The sequence below is a fragment of the Engraulis encrasicolus genome, chromosome 3 (genome assembly GCF_034702125.1).
Source record: "Engraulis encrasicolus isolate BLACKSEA-1 chromosome 3, IST_EnEncr_1.0, whole genome shotgun sequence".
Classification (NCBI taxonomy): Eukaryota; Metazoa; Chordata; class Actinopteri; order Clupeiformes; family Engraulidae; genus Engraulis; species Engraulis encrasicolus.
Genome location: NC_085859.1, coordinates 56,849,622 through 56,872,035, shown reverse-complemented (window position 1 = coordinate 56,872,035; position 22,414 = coordinate 56,849,622). Strand labels below are relative to the sequence as shown.

At 41.1% G+C, this 22,414-nt stretch overlaps 1 protein-coding gene across 1 annotated transcript in view; it reads right to left on the bottom strand.

The window, feature by feature from the left end:
* The window catches only part of loxhd1b (lipoxygenase homology PLAT domains 1b), a 66,827-nt gene that overhangs the window by 23,637 nt on the left and 20,776 nt on the right, over positions 1-22,414 (bottom strand). Inside the window, exons 6-21 of the mRNA XM_063195761.1 lie at positions 22,068-22,216; positions 18,863-18,986; positions 17,265-17,515; positions 15,157-15,292; positions 14,845-15,005; positions 14,296-14,382; positions 14,044-14,179; positions 12,702-12,856; positions 11,261-11,421; positions 8,997-9,073; positions 7,206-7,402; positions 5,083-5,275; positions 3,862-4,022; positions 3,254-3,572; positions 2,916-3,067; positions 123-256 (exon numbers count right to left, since the gene is read on the bottom strand). Of these exons, the coding sequence (XP_063051831.1) occupies positions 123-256; positions 2,916-3,067; positions 3,254-3,572; positions 3,862-4,022; positions 5,083-5,275; positions 7,206-7,402; positions 8,997-9,073; positions 11,261-11,421; positions 12,702-12,856; positions 14,044-14,179; positions 14,296-14,382; positions 14,845-15,005; positions 15,157-15,292; positions 17,265-17,515; positions 18,863-18,986; positions 22,068-22,216 (2,593 nt within the window). The remainder of the gene's footprint in view (positions 1-122; positions 257-2,915; positions 3,068-3,253; positions 3,573-3,861; positions 4,023-5,082; positions 5,276-7,205; positions 7,403-8,996; positions 9,074-11,260; positions 11,422-12,701; positions 12,857-14,043; positions 14,180-14,295; positions 14,383-14,844; positions 15,006-15,156; positions 15,293-17,264; positions 17,516-18,862; positions 18,987-22,067; positions 22,217-22,414) is intronic.

Below are 22,414 nucleotides of genomic sequence, written 5' to 3'. Positions count from 1 at the left end.
TAATTATTCATTGCTGAAAATGAACAAGGACTGCTCAATTCCGCTGTACTTGTTACAACGTCAAATAAAAGATGTTCAACATAAACATATATTGTAGTGTATATAAAAAACACAATACATACGTGATCTCATCTTTAAGGTCCACAATCTCTACTCTGTCGAGGTACCAGGCGGAGTTAGGACCCGTGTCATCGTGACGAATTCTTAATTTCTTCAGCGGACCCAGGTCCACAGCTGTGATGGAGAATACATCTTCCTGAGGACACATAGCATGGATGCACGTGTACGCACACACGCACGCACACACACACACACACACACACACACACACACACACGCACACGCACACGCACGCACACACACACAAACACACGTGCACACACACACACACACACACACACACACACACACACACACACGCACGCCAGTGAGTGAGTGAGTGAGTGAGTGAGTGAGTGAGTGAGTGAGTGAGTGAGTGAGTGAGTGAGTGAGTGAGTGAGTGAGTGAGAGAGAGAGAGAGAGAGAGAGAGAGAGAGAGAGAGAGAGAGAGAGAGAGAGAGAGAGAGAGAGAGAGAGAGAGAGAGAGAGAGAGAGAGAGAGAGAGAGAAAGGAGAGAGACTATGTGCCATATAAGTAAGCAAACTCCAAGTGTAGTCACATGTGGCTATTCTTGGTTATGGTAAACTACTACAGCCACACAGCCATGTCTACATTTGCTGTCTACACCAAAACTCATTCCTAAATCTAACCTGTCAGTGAACAATGTGTGTCCACCAACCTAGAAACATGTTAAATTGTGCCAATACCAAAACCCCTTGCTAACCCTAACCTGTCAATTAATAATGTGTGTCCACCAATCTAAAACATAGTCTTCCTTTGGCATGCCATTTCTGCATGCCACATGCCACTAAATCATCTACCGGACTGAATTTACTTCAGTGCCAGGGACTGAACATTTGAATGAAAAATATTTGCATGACCATATTCTGCCCCTGATGCAGGAGTAAATCATACACCCAGATTGGTTGCAGTCAGGACAGGTTCAGAACAAAAAATATAGCTGCAAGCAGCAATGCGGGGCCAAGCAGTAAATTTGCCGAAGTCGACACGGCAACAGAGGGAAATGCAGCGCCCCCTTTGGCCCAAATCTCGCCAATGTTGGTGTGCATTCCTCAGAGGGGAGTGTGATCACGTGAAGCAAACTTAGTTTGAATCCCTTAAAGGGCTTCCGAGATATAAGCTCACTTCCTGTTACCTGTTGGTGGCGCTAGAGAGTTTGAGCTGGGGTTCTGGATTATTTTGTGGGAGGTCATGGGATTGACTAGTATGTGTGCAAAAAATCCAAAGAGAATCTGACAAACGGTCGATATGACCTCACTTCCTGTTTCGCCACTTTTATGACAATTTTGATTGGCTATCACCGCCAAACGATAAGAGGTATCAAAAATTCTTTGAATATCCTAATGCCTATCAGTCTGAAGATGATGTGTACCTTTTTGCAGGTCATTCTGACAAAGATTGTGGGACAAGTAGCATTTCATTGAATTTTACAAAATTCAAAATGGTGGAATTTCTCTTGACATGACGTCTTATAGTGCGTTGGATTCGGCTTGGCCCAAGGATTCTAGTGATGGTAATATATTTTACATCGAGCATATGGTTTAAAAGCTACAGGTAAAAATGTAGCTAAAACTTTGACCTGTTGGTGGCGCTACAGAGTTTGAGCTGGGGGAGGTCATGGGATGGACTTCTATGTGTGTACAAAAATCCCAGCTGAATTCGACAAACGGTTGCTGAGATATGACCTCACTTCCTGTTTTGCCACTTTTACGACCATTTTGATTGGCTGTCACGGCTAAACGATAAAAGATATCCAATATTGCTTGAGACCCCATATAAAGAGTTTCGGGTGAAATGGTCAAAAATTGCGGGAGAAGTAGCATTTCGGCATGGCGGGAAAACTATCCTGGCGGAAAATGACGTCATAGGGTGCGTTGGATTAGTCTCGGCCCAATGATTCCAGGGATACAAAGTTTTTGAAAATGTGCCCAGCGGTTCAAAAGTTACAAGCAGAAATGTACCAGCAACTTTGACCTGCTGGTGGCGCTAGAGTGCTGGGGCTGGGGACCTATAAATCGCTGTGGGTAATGCTGAGACTGGCCCGAATATGTGTGCCAATTTACAGTATTTTCCTACATACGGTTCTATGGGCTGCCATAGACTTGCTAAGGAGAGGAAAGATGTTGAAGAATAATAATAATAGAGAAGAAAAAAGCTAGAAACACTCAAGGGGCCTTCGCCAGTTTCGCTGCTTGGCCCCTAATTAGCCTGATTATCATCAACATTCAAATCTCTTCGAGACTTGGTCTGACCAAGAGCATATGATCATTTCCCAAACGGCATGGTTGACCCGTCTTCCTTGGTTTGCTTATGGTTGTTTGCTTCCCAACAAAGTGAAAGGAGTTCCTCTATTTTCGGGAACTCAGAAAGTAATTGCATTGCTCTTGACCTGACTAGCCACTAGGCGGCCTGGCTTTTTGATAAGTTGCTGTCCTTTTGTCTTCCATGTTTATGACAGGTTTGGTATTAATGTCTCACAAAACAGTCATGAATCCTTCATGCAAAGTGTATAACAGCTGCTATGGATGTGTTATCCAGCAACACGTCAAAGTGTAACCCATACACACATACAATATATCATTTTGTAAATGTAACATACATAGATACTCTTTATAAGGGACAATACACACAATACATTTCCTCCATCATCCTAGGCTGGCTATCACAACCAACCTCATCAGTGGAATAGTATTTAAACGTAATGCCCCCTCCCCCCATCAAAAACTAAAGGAGAAAGTGCCATATAGGTTTAGGAAGACAATTCCAAACCTATAGACTGAAACTATCTATAGTACCTGTCCACTTTCAAACTTGTTGATATAGTTGGACTTTCTAAGGAAGCGTTCTCCTGTGTCTCCATTCTCTCCGTAGATGTTGACAAAAACATTGGCGTCCGTACCGGCTCCCATCATCTTGCCCGTGAACACACTGACCTCATATGTATTGTCTTACAAAAGAAACACAGGACATGGGAACATGAAAATCATTGGGCAAACATGGAAATGACATAATCTAGCAAATTCTATCTTTGGAACCCAAAAAAAACAGACAAACAGACGCGACCAACAACATAACCTCCTTTGCAGAGGTAATAATAATAATAATAATAATAACAATAATAACAGTAATTTACCTTCCAGGTCCTCAGCTCCCTCAGGCAGCAGCTCGATGACAATCTCCCCGTCCTCCTCATCTGTGGCCAACCATCGATCGCAGGTGAACGAGTATGTCTGCACAACCTCCTGCAACTCCATGGTCTCCTCCTCCTCATCCTCCTCCTCTCCTTTCTTCTTCTTTTTCTTCTTCTTCTTGTCCTCCTTCTTCTCCTTGGGTGCCATGCCCATCACCAGACGCTTGACATCTACTTTCTCCAGGTACCATCCGCTGCCCATCCCTGTGCCGTCATGGCCGATACGAATTTTAAAGATCTTCCCCACATCCGCTGCCTGGATCTGGAGCCAAGACAGAAGCCAAACAAAGAACCAGTCAGCTAAAATCACCTATATACAGTTGTTCGCACTGACCAGGGGTGCATTTCTCGAAGCCATAGTTACTAACTACGTTAGGTACTTTGTTTGCAAGTTTGGAATTTCCCATTGGCAACTACCCCAGGCCCCCAGGATCAACCTTGCAACCTCCTGAGAAGAGACATGCCTCCTGCCCATTTCAACATTTGTGTAACAGCACACGCACGCACGCACGCACACACACTGTGTAATTACAATGACACATGGTCATTACCTTGAAGATTTCTGTTGTCCCTCTCTCGTAGTTATTGGACCTGCTTTTCAATGTCAGCAACTCTGTTTTGCCCTCATCTCCGTACATCTGCAGAAAAACATTGGCATTTGTGCCAGCAGCGAAGAGGTCACCAGTAACAACCGTAACTTCATAGTTTATCACTGGAAAAAAGGAATCACAGAAACGCAAATTACAGTTTTTAAAAATACTTTTAGTACTCGATAAAGTATGATTAGAAAATTCTGCTAAAATGAATTTTTCCATTGACCACAAATTACATTCGTCCAATATTCCTCTTAGTGGAATACGCATAAAATGACTTGACGTCAGTTTTGACTCATTGAGTGCCAGCCATTTTCAAATTCAGACCGGGGGGTTGCCAGGCTTTTTTCAACATTTGAGTGTTTTTTCAAGAGCCTTAAAAAATTGAGTTCTTTGTCCATGTGAACAACAAACATACCAGATCAACGTGTTAGGCAAATTACTTGATATCAAGTCTTTGGCACTGTGCCACACATTCTGAAAAGACTCGTTTTCAAGTCCATGGCACTCAAAGAGCTACAAGAACAAAAGAATGGGGGGAACATATGGCTGTGGGAACATAGTACAGCACACATCCAACATCCAGACACGCTTAAAATATACATTTTAAATGTCCATTGTGTAATTTTAGCAGGTTATTTCCTAAATGTAAGGTATGCTGCCCACTCACAAATATAATCTTTTCATGCCTATTTTGTCTGTTCTGACCAGATTGTTTTTGCAGCCAATGGTGTCTATGATTTCTATGAGTGGTAATTCAAAATGCCAGGTTTACATGGAGATCCACCTCTTCATGTATGAAAAGGCACATTTCCAAGATAATGAAAACCTATAAATTGATAGAGGTAGTAAATCATATTCATGAAAAAGATAGAATTTGCGAATGGGCAACATAAATTCTGGAAAGAAACTTCTATAAGATTAAACACTCTACCTTAACATAGAGTACTACAGTAGAATACTTTTATATATCCCAAGGGAAATTGAAGTGTCTGACAGCTTACATACTGTAACTACACAAATACAAGACATACACAAAGAGCTAATACACATTATTGCCCATTGCAGTAAACATATAGAAAAGAACAAACACAAAGATACAAACACAGAGCTGTTTAGAATTGCTGCCGCTCGCATCCGCGCCCGGGTGAAAACAAACACATAAAAACACACACTAACATTTCTCCAGCTCCAGGATTTCGCTAGGATAGATCTCCACCTCTGTCTTGCCGTCGGCCTCGCCCTGACTGAGCCAGCGATGGCTGGGGAACATGTACTGCCAGCCGTGGCCTGGTACCATGATCTGGACGCTGTCCAAGAACCAGCCGGCACGCATGCCCTCGTTGCTGTGGCCAATCAGCAAGCGGTTTATCTGCCATGATCCAGGAAACAGGTTAAATTAAGTTCAGAACAGAGACAGGAAAGTAGTGGGTGATGAGAGAAGGGAAAGGATTGGAAAATGACCTCGGATCAGACGTCCAACCCAAACCAGTGTCTATGGATTTATGGCATGGTGTCTTAGCCCACTGAGCCCCGTGTACTGCACCTACATGTGCCATTACTTTTTGAGCAGGTGGTTCCTAATATTGAGACGTCACTCTGGATAATTTGAGACCGGCCAGAACAGTGCCAGTTCTGACTTCCACACTAGTAACGATCTGAGCCAAAGTCCTTCTTAACAGTAAACAACTTGCAACTGTCGACTTTATTGTGCTACCGTGATGAACCTGCTGACAGTTTGCAGAGGAAAAAAAAAAGATTTTTCAGTTCGCTTCAGAAACCAAATTTCAAGTTTCCGAATACTTGGATCCTGATTTTGGGTGTGAACAAGTCAGTCAGTTCAAGATTAGGTGTGAGCTCAACAAGCAAGACAGTGTGTTTAAAATATATCATATGAAAATACATTTGAGGAGGTGCCATGGCTCACTGGGCTAAGACTAGATACCACAAGACTTGAGTCCAACCTCATGTAATTTCTGATGTTACCAGATACTGTTATTATCAGTGGTGAGCAACTGCCTCACACTGCCAGAACTGGGTTATTTGCTGCAAGTGTTTAAATACAAGTATAGTGTGTAGAAACAGGCAAGCCATATCTGTCTGATGCCAAATGTGTCTACAGTAAAACCATTAAGACCTTATAGGCCATTCATTAGCTCTAAAAAGGCCCAAACCCGGGATAAATTGCAATATTAATGGTTCCTACTTTTAAGTGATCCTTAAACCCCCTTGTATCACATATTAAAAATCTACAGCTTTATATTTAGTGGAACATACTTTTTTCGAGGCCATTCATTTCTCCATAGGGAGATACAAGGTGAAATGGGTAAAATTTTAAACTATAGATATCAAATTGAAACTTTCACAGTTGTTTACTCACATTAAGGCAAAGATTTTTTGTATTGCAAGTTTTCTGAAATGTGATGGTTAAATGTCCAAATGAGGTAATATGTACTGAAATGTGGGATACAATCTGTGGTAACAGACCAAGCATAAAACAAATTGCAATAGTAATGGTTCATACATTATATTGATCCTTCAACCCCTCTGCATCACATATTAAAAATCTACTTTCATCAATTCAGTGGAACATACTTTTCCCAAGGTCAAAAGTATCCGATTTTACCCACTGAATGGCAAAATGCATTGGAAATCAGCTACTTCTGACCTTCAAAAAAGTATGTTCCACTAAAGTGATGAAGGTAGATTTTTCACATGTGATGTAGGGTGGATTAAGTATCAATAAAAAGTGTGAATCATTACTTTTGCAATTTGTCTTATGTTTTGCCTGTTGTTGCATTATGTATCACATATTTAAGTAGATGTGATCTCATTTGCATATTTAATCATTATATTTCAGACAACTTGCAATACAAAACATATTTGTCTTTGCTTGAGTAAATTACTGTGAAAGTTTCAAATTTATATCTCATTGTTTAAAATTAGCCTATTCCCCAAATATCTTCTATATTGTCTTCCTATGGGAAAATGAATGGGAAATCTCCAACTTTGACCTTAAAAAAAGTATGTTCCACTAAATATAAAGCTGTAGATTTTCAATATGTTATTTAGACATACCTAGGGATTACAAAAAACTGGAATGATTACTATTGCAATTTGCCCCGGGTCAAACGCTAGATTGACTGGCCTATTACCTTGAATGTGTACCGTATGTGTGTATGTGTAGGCCTATGTGTATTTTTATAGTGCTTTGAGTCCACTTCATAGTTGTACATGATGATTTCTCTGAGTCATCACAAGGGTTTACACAAATGTAGTGTGAACAAACAAACATACTGTACCTGTCCGATGTCAAATGTGTCCACAGTAAAGATATCAACTCGTCCCGTCTCAAAGTAGTTCCGTAAGTTATTGTCGGAGACTGCCAGCATCATCCTGCTTGTGTCCCCCTTCTCCCCGTAGAGCTTCACAAACACCTTGGAGTCAGAGCTGGCACCAGGGATGTCTCCAGTCTTCACAGCTATCTGATAACTCACATCTATAGGCAAGGAAACAAGAAAATCTTACATACTTCCTATAATAGTCTACCTTTATCTCTAAGAAGTAAATGAATAGTCTGAGCTGGCATTGGGAGGGGTGCCCATCGTCATCGCTATCATCTGCAGAGTACAATAGGGTAGTGTGTGTGTGTGTGTGTGTGTGTGTGTGTGTGTGTGTGTGTGTGTGTGTGTGTGTGTGTGTGTGTGTGTGTGTGTGTGTGTGTGTGTGTGTGTGTGTGTGTGTGTGTGTGTGTAAGTTTTGAGAAAGGAATGTTCTGTGTTTGTATAGATTTTAAGATGAAAGAATGCTTGCGGCAGGATACGCAGGCGCATGTACATTTCATGTGCCAACATATTGAGTTCGCAAGTCACCTGGAAGCATGTAGTCTTTTTTGTTGGCATTTAACGCCATGACTGTTCCTAGGAATAGGGCAGAATGGATGGTGACCAATCTCAAATAAGGTGTGAGTGAAAACACGTGATTAGCATACCCCCACATTCTATGGAGGATGTTAAAAATAGACTGTAGGGACAACAGGATTGATCATATGGTGTCAAACGCCAAACATAAATACAATGTTGCTATCAACATGCTAAAGCGGGAAAACAGGCACACTACAGGAGGAAGATTTCACTCAGGAGATATGACCTATGGTAATCGACCCACACTATACTTGCGTACAAGACTTGGAAATATTTCTAAACAAGCCCTGATACATGCTGTTTTTCACTCCTGACAACACTATCTTGAAGGCGTTCGATTGTAATGAGAGCCTCATTGGCTATCCGTCCTCTACAGCAGGGTTTCCCAAACTGTGGTGCGTGCACCCCTGGGGGTGTGCGGCCTGCCATAAGGCTAAATAGAGCAATGGTGGATATGTGAGTTTTTTATTGGAAAAGAGTTTTCCCAAAACAACTGTACATAATGTGCAGTGAATGCGCAGTGAATCATACTTGCATAGCCATCAGCACATCAAAATATTTGCTTAGGGGGTAGCGCGAACCACACTGAAATGTACAAGGGGGTGCGCAGGGAAAAAAGTTTGGGAACCGCTGCTCTAGATGATACCTCCAGTATCATGCATAGTGCTCTGAATAGCTTGTCATCAAGTAGGCACTATTTCGCACATGGTTGAACACATAAGTTAAGTCACATAGCAAGCATATCCCAGGTCTTAAGCTATACAATTGCTGGAAGCATTTGATTTTGAATGGAGACGAACTACAAGAGCAACCAGCGATATAGGCACAAACCAACTAAAAAGAGGTCTACTAGAGTGTTTTGGCCGTAAAACACTGGAAGCCAATCAGCATGAAGTAATGACTGTATATCCTGTAAACAGGTATGCAAATCTAATTATTTACCACTGACGACGTGAGATACTTGAGCGACAAAAGTGAACAGGATTAGTTTGCAGCTGTGTTTTTCCAGCTTTTGGTGTTCACAGCTTTTGGTCTGAATGCATGCAACATTATTTTATTGACTACAGTATAAAGTACAATTGTCCGCCCAGTCTTCATGGATGCATACCTAGACCACAACACCCCAACCCCCACCCCACCCTCACCCCCTTACTGTACGACTGTACTTACTGTACAGTCGCTGACCATCAGCATATGGAACAAGCTCACGAACAATCTGCCCATCGTCCTCACCTCGATCCAGCCACCTGCAAAAATCATTCTTGTTACTGTTAATGTTCTTCATTATCTATTTTCATTTTTAGCTTGTCAATCAATTTCCTCTAAATAAATAATATTGATTCGCAATTCTAACTTCAGTGAGTTGTATACTCCTTATTTGAGTGATTCTCTAATTCGCCTACACTTTTAAGTCCGTGGATTTTATTTGGCAATTCCATTAACTATTAACTGCTTCCAATGATGTTTTGGACATTAGAAAACATTTATCTTTCATATAATACAGAAAGTGTAGACATAGCATTATTTCCCTCAGCAAGAATGAATATTTAATACTGGTTTTGGGCGTTTTCATGCCGTCCTGTTTTCCAAATGTCAGATTCAGTCTTCATATTAGCATGTAAAGAAACTTGTTTTGCCCAAGACGATTGCAAATGTTGATTCACAGTAATCATCACAATATGACAAAACTGTCAGAAAGACCACTGTCCTTTCCATTATACATGAAATTTGCCATTTTGTGTGTGTCCACGAAAACTGTGCTAACCGTGTCACGGTCTGAAACCTCCTCCATAAATCAGTAATGGTTTGGTCTTAGGCCATACGAATAACATCACGTGATGTCATAACCTCTTTGGCAGGATACGGGAAGACTTTTTGGTAAATTTTGGGCTCCATCCTTCCATAATTTAATCCATTCTTTTTCATGTTCTCATAGCGGGAAAATTGCCTATCAACAGTGTTATCAACATATTCATAAGAATCTGAATTAGAAATCACATGTAGAAAAACACAGATAAAGCATACAGATACATGAATTGATTAAGGTGTTGTGGTGGAACTTCTGAGGTCCTCAGTTAGCACAACACCATAAAAATGGCTGAAATGTCAACGGTGTTACCGTCAATGGTGTTACAATTAAGTATGACAGTCAGGGTTGCCAGATGAGGCTGATGATTTCCAGCCCAAAAAATAATCAAAATCCGCCCTAAAAACCCGCCCAATTCTATTGATTTATATGGCAGTGGGAAGGTTTTTCTGATAGATGCCATTTTTACCCGCACACGGCCATCCTAAGCAGCCCAATTGGGCGGGAACCAGCCCAATCTGGTAACACTGATGACAGTTGAGGAGGAGTATGTTTTTGCCAATTTATATCCATATTGACAGACAAACAAACAAAATAATTTGTGTTCTAGGGAGATGGGTTTGTCTGCACTGTTTTTTTCTCCTAAAAGAGTGCCGACTTGTTCCCCTGCACTGTTGACCGTAACACAGTTGAGTTACACCGTTGACTGTTTTGAAAGTGTTTTTGTGCTATTGATCCCTTATGTGTTGGAAAAATCCTATGAACATACACTAGGGATTATCTCTGGAGAAGGAAGTCTTGTGTAAGGAGGGTGACTAAATTCAAATCAGACGTTACAGGGATTTATGATGAAAAATGTGTCAGTCTGTATCACACTGACTCATAAAATCCTACTTATGAAGCTCAACAATCACATTTTCTATATCAGTTGCACAGATTAATGACAACATTACTGCTAAGGGACATAAGCACTTTCAAACATATATTGTTTCAACTCTGTAGTATTTTTATATATGTTTGAAATGACATAGTATTTGTCCATAACACTGTTGACAAAATAATGTAATAAATGTTCGCTTTCATTAGAGTATTTATCAAATGATTTAAGATTAAGCTTGGCAATTTGTTTGTTTGGAAACTTAAATATATACACTATGTAAACATCTAGGTCATTTAGTTGAAAAAAAATACTGATAATTGACATTTTGCTTTTGCCAAAAGCGTAGGGAAATCGTAGAATCAATCATTTCCATTGCCTTTGAATGGAGGTGAAATTTTATCTCATAGAGAGAAGGGAGTGAGTATTCACCAAAGAAACCAAATTGAAGTCGATAAAACCTGACAAAGACAGACACAACTGTTTTCTAAATCAGATGTTCACATGAACCAATGTGGTGTGACCCAACAAGGCGCACAATAACGTGAGATTTCGTTTCAAAGAGGGAAGGGAATGAAAATTCGTCAAAAAGGCCAAATTAAAGTTGATAAAACCTGACAAAGCCCAACACAACTGTTTTCCAAAGCCCACATTTGTGTGAACCAATGTTGTCTGAACCAACAAGGTGCACACACGTGGCATTAATTTTTCTCAGTGTAGTTTACCTATTACAAGCATGGTCTTCCTCACCTGTTGCAGGGGAACACCGTAGCTTCGCTTTCTGTCTTGCCCTCCTCCCTCACCAAGACCTTATCCAGGAACCAACCACAGCCGCCCCCACGGCCGTCATGGCCGATCCTTACCCTCCTCACTCGGCCCAGTGACACGGACTCTATTATGAACTCATCAGCCTGTGGAGGAGCCACAAAAGTGGACAGTGTAACAGTAATACAAGACACAACGTCTTAACCCATTGACGCCTAAGGCACCTGCAAAAAAGGGTGCTGAATGCCTGAGCCCTTTTTAAGAAAAGCTGCCCTCAGCCTATAAAAACGTAAATATCTCAGCTTCTGAAGCACATACAAATATGCACTAAGTTGCATTTAAACGGTAAGACCCTCATCTTTCATTAGAATGTGTTCATTCATTTCAGACAAACAGAGATTTTTAATATAGTTGTCTCAAATCTCATGAGCCTGAATGTTGCGTAATGCAGCTCCAGGCGCTAGGGCCAATGTTGCATCAGGCACCAATGGGTTAAACGTCCTGTCAAAGTCAATAACTTGATGACGATGAAGAGGAACATTTTCTGAAATTGCAAATGCCTCTGTAAGGTTTCCGATGAACTCATTAGCAAAATCGATTCATTCATAGCAGACATTCTAACCTGCAGAAACACATTTCTACTAACACAATACTGAAAACATTATTTTATGGTTTCCGTTCTCATGCTCCAAGTCCGCTCGCACGAAGGGAGGGGGGAAGGGGAGGAACTAGAAGTGAGTACACCAATGCACCGCAGTCAAAGTGCTCCAAATTTGTTACTATGCCTTTGATTACAGTTCCATTTCTTTATCTAGATAGACAATTGCTAATTGGACGAATGAGCATAGGCCAACATCTTCCTTGTTGTGGTCAACGTCCTTTTACTAACATGTGCACTGTGAATTTTTTAAATTTATTTGTGTGCCACTGGTACTTATCCACAATCGATTTTGTTTGGATTGCCCATTTATTTATTTTTGTATTTCGCTGTAACGTGTGTAATTGTGTCACAATTAAATTTGTACATACCCAACCTAGAGTTAGCCGCCACTCAGCGGTACTAGTACTCAACTAAAATCGAATTTGCATAATATAGATGCCTAGCCGAGATGTTATTTATCCTGTAATTGTCTGCCTTTTATGTGACTTCCCTCATTTTAAGGACTCTTTTATTAAAAAGGGATCTGAAAATAAATGCACTGTCTATGTGACAGCTGTATCTCTTTCTGTTCTCGCCCTGAACTTATGTCGGGAATTTAGTCAAAAGGTGCACTGGCAGGGCTTTCTCACCCTCAAATAGTTAACCATCATACTACACTACAAGGCCTATGACATAACACAGGGCCTTTAGTAATGCACTACGACTTGGTCACTACCATTCTGGTAACAGCAAATTTATGATGATGTGTCAATATGAAACACTCACATTGCCCTTCTCAAACTTGTTGATGTTATTCTTGCAGTTGATAAGAGTCCGATCCCCAGAGTCACCAATGTCTCCGATGAGGCAGAGAAAAACACTGGCGTCTGTACCACTGCCACCAATATCACCCGTGCACACTGTTACTCTGTATTTAATCACTGGAACAAAAAAGAGGGAAAACAATGTATTTATTCATTAACTAGATGCAAGAAACTGGCACAGCGTGAGCAATTTCATAAATTAATTGAAGGTCTGAATAAGTTAGGCCAAAGTTGTCAGAAAGTGGGATTTTCTGGGGGAATCATTCCTTATCCAAGGAACTTCATCAGTTTCTAATGTGGTGTTAGGGAATGAGAACCTCTAGACCTGGCGTGAATGAACTTCTTTCACCTATACTCTGATGTCATACAAGTTCCTTTTTGAAGCGATGCATACGCCATTGTTCAATATCTTAGGAGAATCTACTCTTTTAAAAACGCCAAATATCTAAGCTGCTAAGTCCAATATCAGCAGACACCTAACAACACACAAGCTGGTGATATGAGAGCAAAAGCCCAGCGGCACTACATTTTACACAGGCATCACATATGATCCAGGCATCGACAAATTAAGACCTCTTTGGCATGCTCTGGCACAGCAGGGTAATACACAGTATAAGGAAAACATTACTAATCTGCCCTGTGTCATTTCCCAAACCTTACCCATCTCTCTCTCCCAATCACTTCCTGTCGTCTCTTCACTATCACTTCAAACAAGGGTAACGACTCTACTGAAAAGCCTACACTCAACCCAGCTCAGGTTAATAACAACCATCCTGTCTCACTCCTTCCCTTCCTGACCAAAACCCTGGAAAGAGCAGTTGCAAAACAGGGATTCGTTTCTCGAAAGGATAGTTGTAAGCCATTTAACAACTTGGGTAGTTGCCAATGAGAAAATACATCACAAACAACAAAGTAACTAACGTAGTTAGCAACTATGGTTTCGAGAAATGCACCCCAGGTCGGTTACCTATTTCCTAAATCAGGGCTACGTTTCTCAAAACCACCGTTGCTTAGCAACTTACTAAGTACTACAAAGAAACTATGCAACCCTTTCTCGAAAGCCTCATCTGGACGTACACACCTTCCGAAGTTTACAACTTTGTCAGTGCGGTGCTTAGGGATATTTTGCCAGGAATATATAGTACGTAGAAGTGGTACGTAGTGTGGCCATTTTGAATGGGGAAACTTTACGTTTGTGACTATGGTAGGACAGTGCTTTACTTACTGTAGCTATTCTAAAGTGTTACTGTGCCTATGGGAGGAAAGCACTTAACTTAACTAAGTAAACATGTCAATAAGCTTACTTGGCAGTGGTTCAGATATTTCATCGCCCATGGCAGTAAGCTCTCGCACAACCTCGTTATCGTCTTCATTAGTGTCCAGCCAACGCTCACAGGGGAACTCGTACATCTCCTTAGTCAAAGTTTTCATCAAGGACACCTGGGAAAGGGATTGAGTTCTAGATTAGAAGGATCTGTGGGGTATATCTCAGTTTAGTCAGTTTAGTCACTTGCTACCTGTTGACTCGGAATACGTGGTACACAGAAACGGTTTACCTTTTTCAAATGCCACCCAGCAAAAGGATTCCGTCTCTCATGCCAAAGTCGTACTTTCGTTAGCTTTCCTAGATCTGGCAACTCCACCTGTATATGAGAATAATCATACATAATAATCAATGAATACTAATTTGCATTTGCTCAATTATATTTAAAAAACACTTGCTTTGCTGAATGCATGAAATATTAAAACTAAATATGACGCTTTCTGCCCAAAATGTAAGAATAATGAAAAAATGATTAAGTTATTGGCACTAGCTGCCAGATCAGCAATGCAATAGCAAGTTAATAATGTAATCTCATGACATGTCGTACAATTGATATATAATAAATCCCTAAACTGTCTGCTTTTGCGTAGTACATGCCTTACAAGTTACTTACAGGCATTAATATGTATTAGTGCTAATAGATATAACACTAAAATAAAGTGTTACCGCAATTTCTTGAAATGAGATGGACTGTTCCTTTAATTTTTGAAGCTGGTCTATGCTTCACATGATAAAATAAAAAAGGTAGGGTGTTATGTCAATGACCTGCTGCAGTTCTTACAATGAATTTATCAAGCTGCCCCTGTTCAAAATTATCCGTCTTGTTGTCTAGCTTAATCTCATCCGACTTCCCCTTCTCTCCATAGATCTGAAAAAACACTGTGGCATCTGTCCCCGCTCCAGGCAAATCGGAAGTCCAAATCCACAGTGACCATGGGTGTTCTGGTAGAGAAGAGGTTAAAATACAGAAGACAAGTTGCAAGTCCATGATAGTGTGAGCATTACAACTGCATGCTGAAATTGACTGAAGTTACCCTTTAAATTGAATATAATATTATTAGTAATACAAATGTAGTATTCAAAGAGGGCATACTCTTCTGTCTCTTTTGGCGAAGGGAGACCATCTCATAGAGCTCTCTCTCGATTAAACCATCTCCTTCGTCTTCATCCAGCCATTTACAGCAGGGAAACGTTTGCTCAACGCCTGTGAAAGGACAAAAAACTACCACCTGCATGAGGGTGGAAGTTAGAAAGACGGGAAGAAAGAAACAGAAAGCGAGGAAGCCAAAGGCATAGGGAGATGTAGAGTCCAATAAATATTCAACATTAATATGCTGTTTGTGGTCAGAAAACTATCGCATACCTGGCAAAGATGTGCTCATTTTCAGTCTCTGCATTATTTCTCGCTCTTGACAAAGTGTGAAAGGCTTCTTAAAAAAAGACAAGGTGTTTATTGTTGACATTTCTGTAGCCGTTTATAACAGCTAACTGCGGTTCAATTAGACTTTCCATTAATTGAATAGGCTACATTAAATGGACAAGTACTGCTGCACAATCAACATGAAGTTTAGAAAACAAAATAATTCAAATAAAATAATTAATTAAGAAAAATAATTAATAATTTGGGTCAAGTGTCAATTAGGCTACCTACTGGCACCTTCAACCTTCTCTCTCTTTCTCTCTCTCTTCCATGATCAACCGCATCTCAGAATGATATGATGGCCTATTTTGCCATGGTGCCATCCCTTATTTCTCTTGGGATTTCAGTGCCGTGTTTCTCATTATGCTATATTTTTATTCTAAACCCTATTCCACCGGCTGCACCGTTTGAGATAGAGAGCCTGTTCAAATGCCAAACTATTCAGCTCGGCCCGTAGATTGGGGTATGTACTTTGTTAAGGGGTACCGTGAGCGCTGTAGTGCCACCATTAGGTCAAAGTTGGAAGTATATATCATGCTGTAACTTTTGAACCGTAGGTCCGATTGTCAAAAACTTGGTATTCCTGGAATCCTTGGACCAAGTTGAATCCGCCAGGATTTCCCGCCATTTTGAGTTTTGTGGAAATCAATAAAAATGATGCTCCGCCCACATTTTTTGTCCGATCGTCACAAGAATTTTATCAGCTCATCTTCGGACTGAGTTACATCTTATCTACCCTTTAAATGCTGGACCGTCGAACCGTCTGCAGAGAGGAGCAAATCAAATCTCAATCAAAACCTCATATCTCAGCAACAGCTACTTGAACCAAGTTTTATACCCATGATCAGCACTATCCCCAGAGGGCACATACTGATTTTAGTGCAAATCCGACACTAGGGGGCGCTACAATAAACAAAAATCTGTTGTGGCCCATATTGAGATCTGATTATCAAATTCTTGGCATCGCTGGAATCCTTGGGTCAAGACAAATCCAACGAATTTACCATGATGGATTTACCGACATTTTGAATTTTTCAAAAATCAATAAAATGGCACCCCGCCCACAATTTTTGTCCCGAGAATTTTATCAGGGCATCTTCAGACTGAGATACATCTACCCTGAAATTTCTGGAACGATTGATTGAACCGTCTTCAAACAGGAGCCAATCAAAATTGGCGGCGAAGACGCCAAACAGGAAATGAGCTCATATCTCTGCAATGCCTACTTGTATCACAACCGAAATAAATACACATTATCTTCACTATAGCCAGACGCTACATCCAAAGTTTCTTTCGAATCTGCCATTGGGGGGCACTACAATTAGCTAAATTGTTGTTGGCCAATATCATCCCCATTTACACTGTGGACCAATGGCCCAGATACTTATTGGCCCAGGAATTTAAGCCAAGGAATTTAAGGCCATTTGGTACACTTCACCTCCCCTACCCCAAAAGTGTGCACACCAAAGCATACTCCATTAACGTAGGTAAGTCCATTTTAAAAAATCTATATGCTGTTGGTCAAATATTGTGACATGAACAAAGTCCTGAGTTCCGTGTATCGTTACAGCCCTAAAATGGACATCACTAAGGGTGCAAATGCTTTCCCCAAACTTGCGTCCATAAGCGGAGCAAGCAGTGGGACCATGGGCCATGTCTTACTCAAGTGGACAACAAGAGGACAGAGGAAAGCACACAAATTTGGGGGAAATGATTTGGAGCTTACAAAAACAGCAGTACTGTGATGCTTTCTCTTCCTGTCTCACTGCACCCAATCTTACCCTCTCACAGTACCATCCGGAACTGACACCCCCATTGTCATGGCCAATGGTGACACGGCTGAGAGGGCTGAGAAGCGCAGCAATCTCCACGTTGAAGATGTCCGTCAGCCCACGCTCAAACTTGCCGCCCTCCAGGAACACCTTCCCGCTGTTCTTGACGCCCTTGGAGCCATGCATGACCATGTGCACCTTCGAGTTGGTGCCAGCACCACGGACGTTTCCCGTCACAATCTGGACATTGTACATGATCCCTGAGAAGATAAACAACTACCGTTTTTATCTCTGTTTTTTATCTACAGCGTAAGATAATGTAATTTACATTAAATCAGTTCTTCTAATCTAGCGAATAAGTATGTACAGGATACCTAAAATCATTTACAAAGGCGAAATAAGGATCGGGTAGCAAAAGTTAGCAAAAGTTTTTAATCTGCAGTCTCTGGTCAGATGGGGGCAAATGAAAGACAACAGAGTGTTGTTTAACACATTCACACAAACAAATCATTTGCATGAGGATTTACCTTTTAAGCTATACGGCCCACCTACATGATTGGGATGCCTGGAGCAGCAGCTTTGATGACTGTGTGTGTGTGTGTGTGTGTGTGTGTGTGTGTGTGTGTGTGTGTGTGTGTGTGTGTGTGTGTGTGTGTGTGTGTGTGTGCGTGCGTGCGTGCGTGCGTGCGTGCGTGCGTGCGTGCGTGCGTGCGTGCGTGCGTGTGTTCAAATTGTGCCTGCATGACCCCACTGTAGCACTGACTGGAAATATAACATCCAAAATACTGTCTGTAGGGTAAAACATTTGCTGTGATTACCATTCCCAAAAAGCCTACATCTTTGGCTCTGTGGTCAGGGTGTGTGCACCCCAGGAAGAAGAAATCCGCACTCACAAACTGCGTCTCATTATTTATTTATATTACCACCATGTCCAATATAAATAAATATAATAATGTATAATGTAATGTAATATATAATGTAATATAAATAAATAATGAGACGCAGTTTGTGAGTGCGGATTTCTTCTTCCTTAAGTTGACGCTTTTTATCTCGCACCCAAAAGCTTTTCGGTTTTCCAAGAAGTTGAGCGCGTCCTCTGCCAATACTTGTGTGCACCCCAGGGACATGGGTTCAAGGGTTCAAGGCTCGGGTGCGAGTGATGGCTCTCTGCCTTTGCTACAGTGGTCATGTACCGCACATGATCCCTGCCAAGATACAGTTACACGTGTTATCTCTATGTGCCACTGCACAGTGCTGCACTCCCTCACTCCATGTCCTCTCCTGAGGACAACAGAGCGTGTGACAGGGTTTCAAGGGGGAGAGGTTATCACCGCATCACCAGTTAAGGTAAACGAAGGCCTAGAGAAGTGACTAGAACCACTGAGATCTTGTAGCTTGTTAACTGGAGCAAAGCTTTTGTGGGAGCGTACCTAAATTAGTCCACCTCCAAACTTCCTAAGGGTAAAACACCTTTTCCACTTGTTGATACCAAATTCTGTCTCTAAACAAAAGAAGGCTACTACTTCTACTTATCTCTCAATCTCTCTATCTATCTATCTATCTATCTATCTATCCAATCTTGTAATGCTGGTCCCTTGGTGACTCACCTGTGGGCTGGCTCGCTCCTACCAGAACGTCTCTCTGGATCTTCCCGTCATCCTCGTCGATGGCGAACCAGCGCCCCAGGGGGAATTCATAAATGGTTTTGTTGCCCATATCATCTACGACCACCTGTTAGAGAGAAAGATATTATGTATTATACTGTTTTTGTAATAATACTTTGTATGTAAAAGTAATGTACATACTTTGTACTTGTATTTTGTAATAATTTGATATGTACTTGATATAACAGCTGAGGACTTCAAAGTTATGATGACTCATTTATTGTAACTTTTTAGGAAAATCAGTGAAAAATCTCATTTGCATAGTTTGCACACCACACTGGCAATCCAACATGGCCTCCTTTTCAGTGGCTCGTGAGTTTTAATCCTGATGAACATTTATCATTTGGAAACCGGTGAAATTTATCTGTGGGATAATGGCATACTGTATTTGTGGAATTCAACACATTTTTGTGTGCATTTTCTACCTTAAAATAATAATAATAACTTCAGAGACTGCCAAGGACAGCCTCATCTACCTGTTCCTCTCCTGACAAATGTCATTCCAGTGAAATTACTTCTTCGTAAGTCCACAAACAGACACTGTCAAGGAGTAACGTATGGTAGCACTGGGCTTTTTTTTTATTTATTTATTTTTTTTACAATTTTCACACTGCGACACTTACTGAGCACCCTGTAACTGCATGCTATGCCATTGTTTGCTCTACTTAATGCTGGGTTGCTTCATGGCAGGGTCCTGATGATTATACTGCACTAAATTAATCTTTGCCAGCAGGATACACTTTTATTGATCAGCCAAGGGAGTCAGTTAATCTCAACCTTCGAAACAACCTTGTCTTTATTTGGCTTGTCATTGCTCTGGTGAACATGAAGTGAGTTAGGATATAAGATCATTCAAACACTTGGTGGTTGCAAAGCATTAATAGTGTGTGAGCCTACCAAAAAACCCAGAAGTGCTCAACAAAAGGTGAGGTGTATGCATATGATGGTCTGACGCTAGGTCCAATCTAATCACTTTAAAGACGGAATAGCTGCACCTTACAATAGATTGTCCGAATTTAGCTGTTCAGAAACACCTGCATCGTTAAGCGATGCATCAGGCTAACATAGCTGTAAACGTCGTTAGTTGCTTAGTATGAACAATGGCTTTGGGGAAGAGTACACAATGGTTTGGGGTGCAAGAGGGATCCACGTCTTAATGAGTGACTGGAGGGTCCAATTACTATCAACTACAGGCAAGGGTATTGTTACAAATGACCTCCAAAGAAAACTGCTCTGGTTGCATAATGATTGCCAAAATAAGGGCCAAATGCAATAATTCATCACAACATACAAGAGAGCACACACTGGGCATACTGTTGTCTTGTACTCTGCTAGCAAACAGGATAAACTTCAGCTAGAGAGTGGATGTCAAGGGTGCATGCTTCTCTGTGTCTGTATGTGTACCTATGGGCGTGTGAGTGAGTAATTGTCTCTTGCTAGGAAAGCTGATCCTGTAAAACAAGCAGGTGTTTCCTTTCAGCTAGCGATAGGGTGACTGATCAGTGAGGAAGAATGATCTCATTTTGCAGAGACTGTGTGTGTGTGTGTGTGTGTGTGTGTGTGTGTGTGTGTGTGCGTGCGTGCGTGCGTGCGTGCGTGCGTGCGTGCGTGCGTGCGTGCGTGCGTGCGTGCGTGTGTGCCAGTGAGAGTATTGGTATTAATAGTATATACATTTACAGTATGTCTGGTATTCTCCAATTCAATATTTCTCCACTCATCTACATGCTTAATGTGGACCTTATGTGGTATGTTTTTACAAATGCTGAAAGTTCTCCACTAAACTCTATTAAATGAACACATTAAATATTCTTTCCAGGTAAATGTGTTATTACTGGTAAAACTAAGATGAATGAGAATGTTGTTCATAGCCAGAGATTACAGCCAGTTTGTGTCAGATGCCATGAGTCTAAGAGCATACCTGTACAAACTGCTCTTCACCTTGCTAACACGACAGCACAAAAAAACATAGGTACAGTAGATCTTCTGACCATGTGGTACAGAGACAATTGATTGTCAACAAGACTAAAGTGACGTATTCCTGACCCGAACTCATTCACCCCCAATTTAGGTAGACGGGCCCCATCCACAATTAACCAATGCTGCCAGCATACAAAACAATACAGACTTACAAACACACACACACACACACACACACACACACACACACACACACACACACACACACACACACACACACACACACACACACACACACACAAATCGAGCAACCAGCGATAGTTCTGGCAGACCGCGTAGTCAACGCTTCCTTTTGCTTATTCGTTGACGCCGACCCAACCTATTCAACTCTCTACTAATCAGCTGTGCTTTGGTTAATCAGCCGTTGATCGCAATTGGATGCTGACCTTTGCCGCACTTTATTTAAACTACCGAATTTGTTTTCCTGTCATTGCTTTTTGCTGCTTGTTTTGCTCCCACCACCTCCCCTGCTCCACCAGACTAATCATTGCCAAACAATGTCATGTTGTTGTTGTTGTTGTTGCTTGCTCTGTTCTAGGGGATATTTCGCCTTTCCAGCTAAATGGAAGGCACTCCACCTGAGGATGCTGCTGTTCCCTGTATTGGCTTCCATGGAGCTCATGGAGAAGCCGGGGAACTTCTTCCGAACAGAGCCATACCCCAAAATACAAATGTATGCATTCAAGCTTCTGAAATATATCTGTGTTTCCCGTCTCATTTTTGACTAGAGTGGATCTGACACAACTACTTTTCATGTTTATGTCATAATTATTTCATGCAGGGCAGTGCTGTAGCACATTGCATCAACCTCTATCTCCAGCTCTGTTCCTTTTTAACCCTTACACTTGTCACAAGAAAATCAAAAAGCTTACACAGACCTCTACAGACCTCTAGAAGGAAATTGTAGAAATATGAATACCTTTTCACAGCGGTTTATACACTGAAAAAAGTACAAATCTTAGGACGCCTATTTGTCTTTTTTCACATGAAAACATCTACATCACTTAAAGTCACCCAACAAGCAAAACGTCTATATCCTGTGACAACAGTATGAAAAAAAATGTGTGAGAAGGAAATGCTGTTGTTCTTCTTAGAAGAAATGTGTGATTTCAGAATATCCCAATTAGGAAGGATGTTGTAGGGTGTGTTTTGTTGCAAAATCCTTGCCTACCTTGTCAACAAACCAGCCTGCTGAGGATCCTTTATTGTTGTGTCCGATTGTGATTTTACGTATTTTCCCCAAATTCGGTGCTTCAAGGGTAAACTTGTCTTCAGTGCCTTTCTCAAAGTTGTTCCTATCATTGTCCAGACACCTTTCCCCTTTCCAATAAAAGTGTAGGTAAATAACTTAAGTTAATAACTTATCCATTAGGGGTGCACAAAAACAGTCATGACAATGCATCTCAATACTTGTTTTCACGATATACTGCATGATTCCTGACACCAAAAATCGATAATTTAATAATAATATTAAAAAGTAAAAAACATTGTGTGTGGAATGTGCCACCAGTTCATTTG